Source organism: Hesperophylax consimilis, chromosome 7 (assembly GCF_061612785.1).
Source record: "Hesperophylax consimilis isolate HC1 chromosome 7, BYU_Hcon_1.0, whole genome shotgun sequence".
In the NCBI taxonomy this organism is placed as follows: Eukaryota; Metazoa; Arthropoda; class Insecta; order Trichoptera; family Limnephilidae; genus Hesperophylax; species Hesperophylax consimilis.
In genome coordinates this window covers 3,542,604-3,559,207 of record NC_142842.1, presented here as the reverse complement: position 1 = coordinate 3,559,207, position 16,604 = coordinate 3,542,604, and the positions used below count along the sequence as shown (strand labels likewise).

General features: G+C 32.2%; 1 protein-coding gene across 2 annotated transcripts in view; it reads right to left on the bottom strand.

The window, feature by feature from the left end:
- cue (Low-density lipoprotein receptor repeat domain-containing protein cueball) overlaps nucleotides 1-6,920 on the bottom strand; it is a 49,286-nt gene extending 42,366 nt beyond the window's left edge. For both annotated transcript variants that reach the window (XM_089633128.1, XM_089633129.1), the window contains exon 1: nucleotides 6,706-6,920. In XM_089633128.1, the coding sequence (XP_089489254.1) occupies nucleotides 6,706-6,775 (70 nt within the window). In that variant the 5' untranslated portion in view covers nucleotides 6,776-6,920. The remainder of the gene's footprint in view (nucleotides 1-6,705) is intronic.
- Nucleotides 6,921-16,604: the final 9,684 nt, after the last annotated feature.

The following is a 16,604-nucleotide window of genomic DNA, read 5'->3' as shown; positions in this document are numbered from 1 at the left end:
TTTATACACAATATTTCAAGAGTTTGAATAATTATCCAAGTATAAAAAATCATGCGGCACGTATCCTGTGTATGTTTGGTAGTACGTATTTATGCGAGCAGATGTTTTCCGTTATGAAAATAAATAAAAACAAACATCGCTCACGGCTTACGGATGAAAATCTCCAATCGATTCTAAAAGTAACTACGACGAATATGACACCCGACATCAATGAACTTGTCAAAAACAAGAGAAGTCAGGTGTCCGGCTCAAGATAATTTACCTTGTTACCCTTCTTTTTAACTTACTGAATTTATAATAAATAGGTATCTAACTAAATAAAGATTTTAACAATTAAGTATGGGTTTTATTTTTTAAATATTGAGTCCGGCCCGCTTACACACGCCAAATGTTATAAACGGCCCTTAAGAATATCCAGTTTGACACCCCTGGTGTAGAGAATGGGTGCTTGCGTAGAGTCCGAATTGCGTACAAGGTTCGAACATGTGATGATTGTTCTATTTTTAAAAATAAATCTCGTACAATTCGCATCTCTGAATGATTTGGAAGTCGCAGAGTTCACACAAGATAAAAATGAAGACATTTATTTTATAAAAACCGATATCTACGTAGTGCAGTGGTTATTTTATTTTATGTATTTTGGTTCATAACAATAAAAGTATAAAGCAATCATTGAACTATTATTTTAATTTTAGGTTAAAAGGTGTTATATTATACCTTCTAACTTAAATATGTAACTTTGAGGATTTAAAAAAAAAATCGCAAGTTGCGCCACAATACGAAGTATGTCAAAAAAATACAAATAAATATCTAGTAGTATATCTGTGTGTAAGGAAAGAATGGCCAACCTTATGATTCCAGAGATAGCCTCATTTTTAATGCCAGTGCCATACAATTTTTTCTTAAAAAAATGATAACTCCTTCATTTGTACACGCAATTGCTTCGTGCGAAATTTTAAAGCATAGTAATGATCAGCAGAATCCATTTCTAGCCAAAAAAAATACCATTGAAAATTCAAGTCTCTATGTCTATGAAAGGCGATTTTCAGCCCACTGTGCGGCGCTGTATTTTGTATGGGAGTCGAGACGTTTTTTATTCTTAAGATTACCCGCTTTTAACAACATCGAAGTTTAGGTAAAATGTTAGCATCGCGTCACTATTATCGTTATTGTATTGAAGCAAAGTGCAAAAATACATCCATGACCGCACCTGATTTACCGGTGTTTAAATCCTGTAATACCACGAAATAAAAATAAATTTTAGACAGATATATTACTCACGTAGACTGGGTGTGACGGCAGTACGTGTCAGAATCAGATTCAGTCTTACCAACCAAACGGTGTATTTTAATGTTATGGGGTTTTATTCGTTTTTAAATGACGATTTATAAATTCTATAAATATATAATAAAACTTATACATATATTCATAATTGGCGTTTATTGATCTACATTATTTTATAATTTTTTTGTGAATTATATTTCGTTGTGAGAAGTTTTTTAGGACACCAGATTTTTTTTTCAAATTACGCGTTGCTATGAAAAACTGAAAGAAGTAATCCCCTTCTTCATCCGTATATTAATTAATACGAACGAAAATCAAAAAAATGCATTATTTTCCTTCTCCGGAGACTGAAGTACGAGTAGATCTTCCTCGTCATAAAGCTGATCGAAGTTTTTAGAAATAATTTGGGCGTATTAAGGATGTTCAGCGTATCAAGACTTTTTGTGCATTTTCTCGAATAGACTGGGCCTTTTTTGTGCATTTTCTCAAATAGACTGGGCCTTTTTTGTGCATTTTCGCAAATAGACTGGGTCTTTTTTGTACATTTTCTCAAATAGACTGGGCCTTTTTTGTGCATTTTCGCAAATAGACTGGGTCTTTTTTGTACATTTTCTCAAATAGACTGGGCCTTTTTTGTGCATTTTCTCAAATAGACTGGGTTTTTTTTGTACATTTTCTCAAATAGATTGGGCCTTTTTTCATGCTGGATACAATTGAATATCAGGAAATGCGAATAATAATAATATTTGGATGATTTGTATAGCGCAGTTTTTGTGCAAAATCACATCAAGCGAACTGTACAAATATTTAATATATTTCATCAAAGATCTATCTTATTACTAACTATATACTAGTCAAACTATTATCAGATTGCATCCACCTGTTCGTCGATCACTAATACAAAACTATATGTACCTACAATGCGTTTGATTAATGAACGTGATTCTAGAATGTAGATATGTATATAAATATTATTATTTATTTATATTTTGTGCAGGCAGACAATATACAGAACCATACGTACCTGATAGGTTATTTGAGATTAACATTGTTTATTGTTTCTTAATTGTATAATATCTTCCCATATCTTATAAACCAGTAATAAATTGATACATTTTTGCATAAATTGGCAAGTTTGCCAATAATTGCAATGACATTTAGAAATATGCTAAAGTTTTATTGCTGTTATAAGAAATCTGTACACAAAAATAATGAGCGCAGTCAGCATTTTTTAAATAAGTACCTACGTCTTAACAAACCCAAATATACGTATAATAAAAGCCAAAACTTGTTTGTTTCTTGCATCCATAATCTACAAATATTCGTAGAATTTGCACATTGGTTTCGGATTGGATAAACGTAATACGCAAGGGGATTTATCAGTGAAAAAATTCTAAGAATCTAGACGCCAAAAGGCATTATTATAAGTAAAAATAAAGTTGAAAGGCTTGCAAAATGCTAACGGTGGTCTGAGAAAACACGTGGTGAAACTGAACACCAAAGTGCATACAAACACTTTTGCGATGAATTCTTCGAATAAATGTAGTTGTGGTTTTATTATTTTCTTCTTTAACAATAATAAAAATAATATTTGGCTGATTTATGCGCCTTTTCGGTGAAAAATCACATCAAGGGCGCTGTACTAGGTATGTGGTGACTTACATATGAAACTCATATCTAGTGAATTACAACTAAGGCCTATAACTACTGTCTTAATAAAATATATATGTACATATAAAGAATCTTACAAATAACATACTTACATTTAAAATTACATCAATAAAGAGCGCCAGAAGAAGAAGGAAGTTCTATATTATAAGGGTGTTTTATAATTAATTTTAGAACACTGGTTTAAAATGCGCTCAATGGGTTAACTGGATTTATATAAAAGTATACATATAATATTATAAATGAATGACGTCAATCAATCAAATTAACCGTCGATCTTTACCGCATTTAGATGATTCATCTGCCAAAAATTAAACCGATTGACGTGTTATGTTCCCACTGATATTGTCCATTGGTAAGCAATAGCATTTTGACTTTATCATGAGTAGTTGAACGGAATCGTTAGAGATTTTGTGGTGATTCTAACGTCTAAAGGTAGTGCAGCTCAACTAAAAATAACAATGATGCTGTCCAGCCTTCGATAGAAGACGAAGATTTTGAAAGGTATGTAAAGCAGTAATAATAAGCATTCTTCTGAAAATACAGGTAACCAAATTGGTAATCTAATAGCAAACATGGACATTGTAAAAACAGGCAAAAAATAATTTTATGGCATGCCGCAAGGCTCTCTGTTGAACCCTTTTCTAAAAAAATGATTATAAGAACTGTTGTTTTTTTAATTGACTTAAATAAATGATGTTTAGGTAAAAGGTTTTATCAGAAAACTTTTAGAAAACCATTAATTCTTGCGCTTCTTAGTTAAAATGATCACGGTTAAATCAAAGTACGTAATGGTATTTAGCGTGAGATAATTGAATAGTTTAATTATATCCAATGTGAAACCTTGTTCCACATAGGTACCTAATAACTAAAGCATAGATAATAAACCTTGGGGTACTTTAGAAACAGATTATTTTTCTTCTATTATTATAACAAACTGATAAACAAATTGACCACAGTGCACACCGCGAAGTTGGCACTTGATTAAAGTTTTGTGGTTCTATTATTATTGTGGGTTATTATTCCTTGCAAGAAATTTGAAATCATTATCTTTACCTATTCCTTACTCGTAACAGAGCGTTATTTTCCTGACTCAAGACGAAAAAAAAGTAATATGGAGAACGTGGAATCAAAGTATTTAGATGAAAATCAACTCAGGAATGAATCAAAATTGAGAATTTTCGTTGTTATAATGAAGCCTGTTCATTTTGGGGGTCGTTTCTAGGGAAAGACATCGTCATTTTTGTCTCAAATTGTCGCCAGTGGTAATTATTGTCATTGGTCAGAAAAACTCATCGGGAGTTTTTTGACGCACAGTTTTAGCAGGGATTTTCTATACCAAATAAGATGAAATAATATACATATTTTTTAAATCTGACAAAAATATCATGACTTTATCCTGATAATTCAAAATCCAATTAAATTTAGGAATTCCTTGTTTTCCAGTCCACGGTCACCCTAACAAATCAACGTGTGTATTGTTACGCTAAGGTTGCTTCCTAGAGTAGAGAGGTTATAAATTTTTTTTTTTCTAAAACAGAACCTTTTAGGCCTTTTATTTCTGCTTTCGGAAGACCTTCAGCGCGGACATTCATTTTTTACCTTGGCAAGACCATTGCACTACCTTTATTATATACAATAAATAATATTTAAGTAGTTTATTACCCTTCAAAAATGGCAGGTGATTTGCCGCCTTTTTGTGGTTAATTTCTACCTGGTCTAAATATTATGTTATTTTATGTTGTATGTGATGACAAGAGTCTCAAACACCTTGAGCCAGTGAATCTATGACACCCACAATATTAAGGCATGTTATGAGGTAGGGAAATAGAAACGATAGAAGAAATTTTGACGATTGTGGACGTATTTAGATGTCACTTCGTTTATTCAATTTTAGTAAAATTTCAATTCAACATTCCAGCGATGAGAAAGTTAGCGACCATTGCTCAAATATACATACGTGCGTATTATAGTTGTTCAATAAAGTTAATTATTAACGAGCCCAAGTTATATGTATAATCGATGGCCAACAATTAATCATTCGGCGACAATGTTAAACCAATCAACCAGACGGCGTCAATGTATTCAATCGAGGACGAAATGATTTAAGATTATTTGACCATAGGCACGTGCCACGTAATAATATTGTAAAGCATGTGTACAACGACCACTAAATGATCAAGCATACTAATTGTGGTTGTGGGTGTGTCTGTGAGTATAGTAAAGTGTCACTTTCAAAATTGGAACTGAATGTGTCAACAATTCAGACACGCGATAAAGTACTTACCTATAATGTAATATTTTAACAGAAAACTTATTTTAATTATTGCCATTTTTCAAAATTAGAACCGATGTGTCAAGAATTCAGACAAACAATATGGTGCCTACCTATAATATAATATTTTTTATCAGAAAATTATTTGAAATGAGTACCATTAATTTAATTTAAATTTCTTAGGGTTACTCTTGACAAGTAAAGTCAGATTTCGTGATTTTTCACGGGTCTGCGCTAGTATTGTTGTAAAAAAACAATATTTGTATTATTCTATTATAGCTTTCCAAGAGATGAAAAAAGGTACCGTAAAAGTAGGGTTAGGTAATTTGGCGGTCAGCTGTTCAATGGAAACAGCGTAAAAAGGGGGTAAAAACGGTGAGAAGGAAAATATACACATTTTTTTTATTAAAACACAAATAACATTGTTTACATCACTTTATTTCGATACAAAATCTCAACATGTTTCAACTTTAGTATACTTGTGCTCCTGATGAAGTGAACTTGGTTCATGAAACATGTTGAGATTTTGTATCGAAATAAAGTGATGTAAACAATGTTATTTGTGTTTTAATAAAAAATAAATGATGCCATCACAAAGTGAAAAGCAGTTAGAAGAAGTTTTCTTCGAAAAATTATATACACATTGTTTAGAAAGGTTCAAGTAATTTCAAGGCGGATTTTAGAAAATTGTGACTTGAAATTTCCCTTTCTTTATGCACGCCATTTTCTGAACTGTGCGAATCAGTAGTTGAATTCCACGATATGAAATAAATGTGATTTGAATGCAGAAAATAAATTATTTCGATAAAATTTTAAAGAATCTACAGAGCATAGAAAAAGAAAATAACGTTGCGCAGAATAATAATTTAAGAAATTTAATCATATGACTTTCATGATTATGTAAGTGATAAAAGTTAGCGACGCTAAAGAAAACATTTGCGAAATTGTTTTTCAGTTGAATTGTTACAATTATTTTACGACGAAAACTCGAGGCAGAATTGATAAGATTCGCGACTATGTGTGCCAACTCAAATTTAATGTAGCACGATTATTATGCAGCGAGCGTAAAAAGTTTTGCAACAAAATACATTCCGAACTCTCAATGCCAGCTCTAGAAAAGTTATCCACATCAGAGATATATATTCTTACGTTCGTTTAAATATGACTTAAATGCTATTTTCATTCAACAAAAGTAATAAATTCCTGGAAGAATGCAACCCTTTTGGGCAAAAGTGGTCTACGTGACTTCAACAAGGTATCCAATGGCTGTCAAAACTTTGAACCACGCGGAAAACGTCCTTAAGGATTTTGCTAATATTTCTCACAAAACACAAGATTTGAATGAGAATATCAGACAATACGGTAAAATAAAGACCAATGAATTATTATATAACCTCAAATTGACGTATCACTCTCAAACTCATATAAGAATATCACTTTCAAAATAGACTTTTATTTTTGCAATTTTTGACACTTACCCCAGGTGCTGACAAATCCGGGATAAATTAAAGCACTCAACACACAAACACAAAATGGCAAGACACCCATTGTTAAATGAAATATTGAGTTTTTTTAATCATAAAATAAAAGAAAACATTAAGAAATAAACGGGAATAAATTCTGACACGGAGGACCGAAACTGACCGAAGAACCATAGATTAAATTACTACCAAGTTACGACCGCGCCGGCGCAGTGGCTAGAAAAAGACTGAATTTACTCTACGAAAACGCATGGTTCTTCTGGTCTTCAGGCAGTTATACTTGCAGGGTAGCGATTTCGACGTAAGTCAAGACTTTTTGGTACTCCGAAATAACCTGTTAGCATATGTTTTTTAAGATTTAAAACATCATGTTTTCAATATTCGGTTCTTTACCACTGTAAGCAGTCAAAATACTAGTACCATCACGATTTCGACATAAGTGAATATAATATGATTTTCTGAACTAACCCGTTTGCAAAATGACTTTAAGATTTAAAACAGCGTGTTAGAAATAATTAGTTAAGCATCGAATGAGATTGATGTAGTGTGGGGCGGATTTGGATCATGTATTGGTAGTTGTAATTGGTATGAATGTGTAGTAAAATTTAAAAACGATAGTAATTTTATTATTGTGAGAAGTTGAGAGGGATAATTGGTGCAGTAATGGTAATAATAAATGACGTTCCTTGTACGCATTATTATATAACGTTTTTCATAAATTGATAAATTAATCATGTTTAAATAAATTGATACTGATAGTATGTGAAACATATAATTTGGAATCAAAATACCAATCTACAATTGTACCTAAACTCCCACTTATGTGTTGTAAATTCTTTCCGTCCTAATATGAGTTTTATAACTGCTCTAATAGCAAATTAAAATTAATATTTACAAGGATTTACTTGAATTACAAAATGAGAGAAAAACGTTCGTCATGGTTTTGGTGTAATTTTTTTTAAAGTATAAGTAAGGAATCAACCACTGAAATGTCACTGGATTGAATAGATAATTATCAACAATACATTATTAAAATTAGTAATTTAAAATAAAATTTGTTTTTTTTCGTAAAGCAATCACGTTGCGATTTGTTACAATAAATTGTATAAAACACAACAATAGCTTATTAACTTGCGACAAATGATGAAATTACTTTGTATCTTGCAATTAAATGATTAACTAAACTACGAAGTAAAAAGAGGGAAAATATTGAAATCAATTGCGATGATTGTGTATTTGAACCTTCCCATCAAACGATTGACCTTTTTGGCGGCACCACCCAATTCCTGTTAATTTAATAAGTTTCCTATAATGATATTATTCAAAGATATTAGAAGAACGAGATATGCTATGTTGGCCGCCGGACCGTAGCCGGAGTACTACCTAATTAGGGTACTTTGAACGGTATCGGGACGTGTACGCACAGAAATCTGTTATATGTATTAGTGCGGATACTTTAGCGCAAGCGAGGGTGTGCAGTAGAATTGGTGAACAAAACCGGCGACACTCGGCAAAACAATTCCACTCAGTACGAACTGCGCATAGCACATCTCGTTCTTCTAATATCTTTGATATTATTATTGCTATTGCCGTCTGTGGACCCCAGCTGCTTTCGCAAAAATGATTACCTGCGCCAAGAAATTATTTGAACATTTAAAAAAGCAATACCAATGTTCAAATTACCTCGTGCATTCCCTGGACCCTTTTCTGCAAACATACTACCGTTCAACCGCTTTTGAATAAACTAAGAAGACTCCACCCTTTCTCGACGTTCGCCACGAGTCGGAGAGAACGGATTGCAAGCGCGTATAATGAAAAGGCATAGCATCAGTTTCTTCAAAAGTAGCTGCACACATTTGCCGCAAAGGGTCAAAGGAATGCGTAAGGCGACTTGTAACCCACAGTATATTCGTTTTGCCTTTCTACAAATGCGCAAGAAATAGCTTTTGGCAGGGATATTTTTTATTAATGTCGCAGCTCGACTTTCCAAACGTTAATCATCAAGTACGAAGCCATTGTTAAATACGTGTTCGCAAGATAACTGTTATGACGTGTGCGTAAGGAACACAGCCGATGGCAACCCAACTGCTGTGACAGGTTTTAAAATCCAATTTTAGTGATGGTCTGATACTACGTCTGATACGCACGTTGAACCGCTAACCGAATTATTATTAATCCGACAGCTCGACAAAGTAAATAATAATAATTCCCCGTGCGGTTTTACCTACGCACCATCCAATTTGCAGAACCTCAGCATGCTGTTTTGCAAGTTGTCCTGCAAGTAGTCCGGCAAATCGAATAGTGAGTAGGGGCTTTTAAGCATTATGAAAAATGAGTTATTCCCGCTATATTTATGACTTTTATTATAACACAAATACTTAAGGCGATGGACTACGTCGTGTAATATTTTGAATCGAACCGCTATCAATAACACACCTTACGTAAATGGCGATAAGGCTTAAATTCCCGCTTCACACTGTCCACCTGTTTTGATTTATCCAAGAAAAAAACATGGCCAAAAAGAGCCTTTTATTTTATTTTGTGGATGTTCAGGCACAAATATTTTAATGTTTTTCGATCATTTTATAAATAACTTAATATGCCACACTATACAATAAAACTATAACCGAAAATGGGTTCGTAAGTAGGAGATTTTAAACTTTAAAGCAGTTTTCATAGACCTTTACATTATTTTTTCTGGGCTTATAAAAAGACTTATCTAAAAAATACTCGATTATTTCAAAGGCCAAGATGTATTCTACTTGCAGTATTTAATTAAAGCATCTGAAACATTTCTAGGCGACCAAATATTCAAACCAAAAACACATGATTTTAAATTACTACATAGTGCATCGCCTTAATAGAAAATACTTAAAATAAGTCTCGGACAAGTTCGGCCCTGAAGAAACCGCAAAATTATTAGATCAGTTAAAGTTTTACCGGTAATATCGGAATAAATTAACAAACTTGGGTTTCCACTTCTAACCGAATAGTGGAAAGGTTACTATATTGTTATGTTGCTTTACATCTTTGTTGTTGACGCTCGTGGATCTAGGAATTTCAGACGTTTTAAATATTATTTCCGGAGTAAAAAGTTTATACCTCGTACGAGTACATGGTTAAAACCCAGTACCTACCTGTATAAGTTATATAGTTACTCCACGTTAAAACCCACGGAAACTTCGCTGTGCCAAACTAATTCCAAAAATAAGAAACATCTTTTCTACCTGAAAAAACGGATATGTAAATTAAATACCATTGACTAACATCAATGATAAATACATATCTGCACTTTAAATCGACGTCAATAGATTGATCGGAAGTTTTAAATATGTACCAGGTTTAAGAAAAAATTATACCTAACCCCCGGGTAAAGAAATCTCAATCTTGATAATTTTATTTTCTCTAAAACATTACCCACAATGAAAATACATGCTGCGATGTAGTAAAAATACGATTCATTTAAAAATGATGACATCTTTACGACCAGTTGGAGTCAAAAAAATCCCAGAGTCTTTTTCTGGTCAAGACAACCACAAAGAAATATTGTTAATGTTTGTTATCGGGTTCGTTTCGATTAGTGGAACGCTTATCGATGCAGTAGCATGATCATTTTTATCTACTAATTTACATATAAATTTGTTGCATCAACGTAGATTACATTAAATAACCAAAAAATATGACGTGGATTGAAAATTAAAAAGATACTAACAGATATGAGTTTTGTTTTAATTTACATCGATTAAGATTACGAATACAGAAATGACAATATGCTAAAATCGATTATATCTCTTACAGAGGTCATTTCTATTTTGTGGTTCCATGACAACTCCTCAAAATGACAATTCAACAAACCTATAAAAAATGCTATCAATTATGAAAAGTGATGAAACAAAAACTAGGTTATAATTACAAATATAGTCAATACACCGAACCGCCGCGCCGTCGTCATAACGACTTTTCCATCAGTGACAAATTCAAGTCCACACGCGATAATAATCGATTAAGAAAATATGTCGATTAGGAAAATATGTCGATTATTTTGGCACATCACTAACAAAGTCAAATAATATCCACGGAAAAGTACTTCATGCGACATCTGTTGTTAGTAAATAAAAGCAAAGCAATATTACAGCAAGTCATGGAAATATAGAAAGCCACAAAGTTTTGGCAGTGTTCAAAAACTCCGCTAGATGGCGGTAGTATCATCAAAAAATGATACTTTGTAGCATTATATTATAATGAAAAAAATTATAGGAAAATAGCATTATATTATAATGAAATATAATAAAATTGCAATATTCAAAATCATAATTGGAGTAAAAGCATCTCACTACAAATAAATCTGTACCTGCTATCAAATAATAATAATATCGTTGCTTGAAAAATCTAATGTTATTTTTCAGTACAATTTAATATTTTCCGATTCAACAAAATATTTCAGAGCAGTCAACAACGAGGAAAGAATAATATATACATTCTAAGATAAAAATAGATAGTACATACTTAGGTACACATAATAATAATATTTTGATGATTTGTATAGCGCCGTTTTTGTGCAAAATAACCTCAAGGGCACTGTACAAACATATAATGCATTTCTACAATTATCTATGTTATTACTAACTATATGTAGGTATATGGAGATAATATACAGTACAATATCTACCTGGTAGGTCACTTGAGATTAACACTTAATTAACATTAACTAATTGTTTATTAGCGAAATTTATATACAGGATTTAGGACATAATTGGAAAATTGGATATAATTTGACGTTCTCTCAGGAATAGTATATTTAATTTAAGGGTATTACACCTCAAAAAGGTAAGTTAAACATAATCATCACATTTAGAAAATCTAAAAAATATAAAACAATTTAGCTATTACGTCAGGTAAATTGTAATTTTTAATATTCTAAAGATAACTTAGGACGGGTTGTTTCACAAAACTTGAACAATTCATCAAATTTCAAAGTTGATTTTCAAGTTCTGTGAAAGTTCTATCCAAGTTTGGTTATAATTTCAGTTTGTGAAACTACTGTCAAGTAATGATATAAAAACAGAACTCGAATAGAACCTTCACAAAACTTGAAAATCATCTTTGAAATTTGATGACTTGTTCAAATTCTGTGAAACAATCAGTCCAGTATGTTTATACTGACTGAATAAAATTTCAACAAACTGCAACACTGTTATAAATAACTCTGGCCACCACATTTTCACAAAAATGATAACAGCACTACAAAAGCATAATCACACACATTTAATTTATAGATTTGTTGAGCGCTCTTATAAATATAGCGAGCGTTATTATTTTTATTATCAATAAGCTAGAATAATTCTTTAAATCACTTCGATCACACAAATAAAAATAAAACGAATTTCGTGTTATTAAATTATTATTTTAATATTGAAAGATTGGTTGAAAAACTCCAGGAAGGGACGTGAATCGTCCATGTTTTCCTTATAACGACTGAGACAAGACAATAACATCACGGATTACTGTATCGAGGAGTGATGACTTCATATTGAATCATTCAATAGTCATTGAATGTGGAAGTTCGGATTTACAAGCTTTGTTCAAATAGGGTTGCCACTTAGCACATACTAAAACATAAGATAAGGAAATAATGTGCCCACGTATGCAACGTGTGCATTACTACGTCCCCAGGTCGACGTGCACATTTAAGTAAATTTGAATCATTGCGATATTTAATGGATTTTATGTTATAAAGCACTTCGTAACGTCTTACTAAATCGATTAGTTGTTATATCTCTCAGTTTAATAACAAAACAAGCTATATATGCCAGTAAACGCCAAATGCCAAAATGAACAATCAACTGGTTGGTAAGCCTTCCAACAACGCCACATTTTTTTACACGTCTCGTACCGATCGGACAACGCTGATTGACGTGAACGGGGAGCATACGATTGCGTTTCGTGTGACAATCTTGTTTATGAAGCATCGTAATGTTTCCAGATATATCGCGTTGTGTACGTAGCGTACGTGGGCCCAGTGTGCTCAAATCAATTACATAGTGCACAAATGTTACAACTGAATACTTACCTGAAAATCTAAAGCGAGAAAACTTTTTAAAGGCTTAAAAATCACGAGTACATTTTGTTATTAAAGCAATAAGTTTTAAATTAATTATTTACAAAATAAACATTTTTATTTTCCACATAGGAAATATCATAAAGAACACAATAAGAAAATCGAAATCTATATACATCAAAAAACCTAAGATTCAGAAATTGTGAGAAAAGTACAGGCTTAAATATCATTAGTGTATTTGAAATTAAAGTTGATAATAAAGAAATAACTTGCAAAAATTAAAATTGAACATTTAATTTTTCGCATTGAAATTATCGTAGCAAACGTAGTTGCATTAAAAGTAAAAAAAATGGAAATACTGGTTAAGTACCTACCTTGCAATTTTGAGGTACAGTTTGAAATACCACTATTTTTCTTCGCACGGTGAGTTGGTGGAGGTCAGCCACCAGCAGTTCTGACGAGATCCTTAGGAGAATCTATGTTTTGAATATTAGGCAACTTTATGACATAAACAAACCTTGAATATAGAGGTATTTTATTTGGTCACTGAGCAAACCTCTTCAAACGCAGAACTCTATTTGAGACCGTCCAAATACTCGTAGCTCGCGATACTTGATCCAAATGGCTCATATCTGACTTATCCCATGTAAGTTCATTGGCAATTATACAGAACACAAATGGCGCTAATTATAAATTGGATTCCAAGTCTTGGATAACCAGCTACATCAACGATGTTTTCATACTTATAAGTATTACCTATAGTACGATGTTGATTGTATTCTTAACTGCGCCTGCTCTCAACATTATTTGAATAATTTTACTGTTATTTTACAAATTGGAAATGACGGGACTAAAATTCAGACTAGACCGTGATTTTGCACGGGTCTGGCGCTAGTACCCATCTAATAATAATAATTAAGATTTGTAATTTCATTTAGACTTAAATATTATAATAATTTATTTTGGCAACCCTAGTTTGCTATATTTACTAATGTAAAATGGGTGACAAATATTTTTTCCCAGAATATTTATAATCTGATAATACATAATAAATAACAATTAATAACGTTATGTTCCCTTGCCTGGAGCCAGTGAGACTATAGCACCAATATTAGAACATTGCTAGAGGGGTAAGGCTTTCGATAATAAATCCGGAGGTCATGGGTTCAAATCCCAGCGTGCGCAATAAATTTTATTGAATTGATTCGTGTTTTTTTAGAATTAATTCATTTTGTAATCATATTGTATAGTACCTTTATTTGCGGCACGTTCCAGAGTGGACTATATACTATATATATACAATATGTCTCAGTATCACCCTGGTGAAAGATCACCATTCGTAATTGTAACGTTGCTTGAAATGGCTTTAGCCGTCTTGGGTGACCAGATCTGAATAGCAAAGTGATTCCCCACCTTCATCATCCCCATCTCCCCCTCCCCTTCTCACTTCCCCTCATAACATACCCCAATTGAGGATGCCATAGTCTCACTGGTTCGAGACGATTGGGAGCAATTGTGCGGTATTCACATAAAAATGTTTAAAAATGAAAAGAAAAGGTGCAAGCAGAGGGAAGAAGATGACGGTTGAAAATACTTGGTTATTCCAATTCAGTTGATATTTTCTTCTTAACCCGTGTTTCACAAAAGGGCAATATTTAAAACTCCAAAAAAAGTAGAATTTTTTTTTTTATCGATAAAGACACCATTCTCAAGCGAAAATTTGGAATCTAGGAATTAAACCCAGAACCTCAGCTTTGCCGGGGATGTGCTCTAAATACAAGAAAACATTGTTTCATTGTAACTATATATATATTTTTAATAGTAGGAATAATGCAATTTCAAAGAACAATGCAAATCTAGGGCTTAAACAAGAATTAAGTGATAATAATAATTCAAAGAAATCCAACCCAAAATTAATTTGCATTTTATTTCTTCGAAATAGATAGTAAACATGTATTATCATACGTAATAAATAAAGTATTTTTATGATTATGCTGTCAATATAAAAAAAAATGGATTACAGACAACCAACTCCAAAACTTGACTGCCATGGAAAATTATTAATGTTCAAAAAAAAAAACTCACCACGAGAGATCCCAGTGAAGGTTAACATTATCTCTTGTTGTAACAAAAAGAAAGATAATAAAACATGTATTACATACGTATTATTATTATCATATTTTTATTGGCTCCATCACATCTGATCAACCTTGTGACCAAGCTCACCAAGCTGTGATGGCGCTTTCATTCTGAAAACTTGAATAAGCTAAAATAAGAACATTTCTCAGCATGGGTCCAAGGGAAAGAATTCTAGATCTCAAATACATATCGTGAGTAATAATATTTTATTTTTTTATCTCTCTACAGTATTTACACTGTCGGGAAACGATATGTCTATTACACGCTATTGTAAATGAAGGTGGCGGAAGTTGAATTGGCAGGAAAGGAGATTTTTCTTTATTAGCAAAGAGTGAAAATTTTATTATATAATATTTACCCTAACCAATATTATAAATAAGAAAGTTTGTTTATTTGTTTGTCCTTCTTTCACATCGACGTGATTTTTTGCACAGAGATAGTTGAAGGACTGGGAAGTGACATATGCTACTTTTAGGACGGGTTGTTTCACGGAATTTGAACAATTCATCAAAGTTCTATGCATGTTTAATTAATATATCATTATTGGCCCAGGGGCTTCACAGAACAGAAATCATAACAGAACTTGAAAATCAACTTTGAAATTTGTTTAATTGTTCAAAATCTATGAAACAACCCGTCCTTAATCTTAGAAAGACATTTCATTCAGGTGGGAAAATAATCTCATTCTAAAACGCGAGTGAAGTCGTGGATATACGGAGAAAAAATACTAATATTGAATATTGCTAATTTATTATTTAAGAATCTCTTCAAATTATTCGTAATCTGGTTAAAACGGGATTGCAGGCCCTCAACGAATATATTGAGAGATTTCCTCATATACTTTTAATAAAATACGAATGTGTTCATAAAAAGCCTTATATTTCCGCATTTCGTCATTATACAGGTGATAATTACAGGACGTAGCATATTTATATTTTTTTTATATTATAAAGGCAAATGCAGCTGAATAAACACGTGTTCTGATATGTTGAGTATTTACTAAAAGTTTATCAGGAAACGGCATGATTTTTTTTTAACTGTGCTACCAATTATTTGAAGAGATTTTTAATAAATTAGCAATACTTTTTTTTCTCAGTGAAATGTTAGGTTTATATAAAATACAAAATAATTAATTGAAAATTATTTTTTTAATAACCAACCCCAAATGAGTGAAAAATTATTTTTTTTGTGATTCACAAGACATATTTTTAGCCTTTCTATTCCAACGTAATTTAGATATATCAAATCATTTCGATTTCCACAAACACATATTCTTACATGTGTTTTTTTTTTAAGTATAGGAGTACCAACGAATTGTAATTTATGTTTGTTTGTTTTCCTACGGTGCTATCATGCTTACACGTTCCAACACTAACACTACTTATTATTCCCATACTATAATTTTTTTTTAAATCATGCCTATGTATTATGCAAATATGTGCGCAGGTAGAACTAAAGATAAGAATGATTAACTATGCTTTAAATAAAAGTGCACGTAATTTAATGCACACGGCTTACAGTTTGTAGACTGGGTCTGAGTCTGACAATTTACAATGCCTTTTCTATTACAGTCACGAAGACTGTAATGTTGCGTATAAACGTAATCTGCGGTTGCTTCGTTCCTTTCCCGTAATTCGTGGTACGGCTCGCGGCTTTTTTCTCCTATTTATACGCAGCCTAATAGAGTAGCTTTAATTTG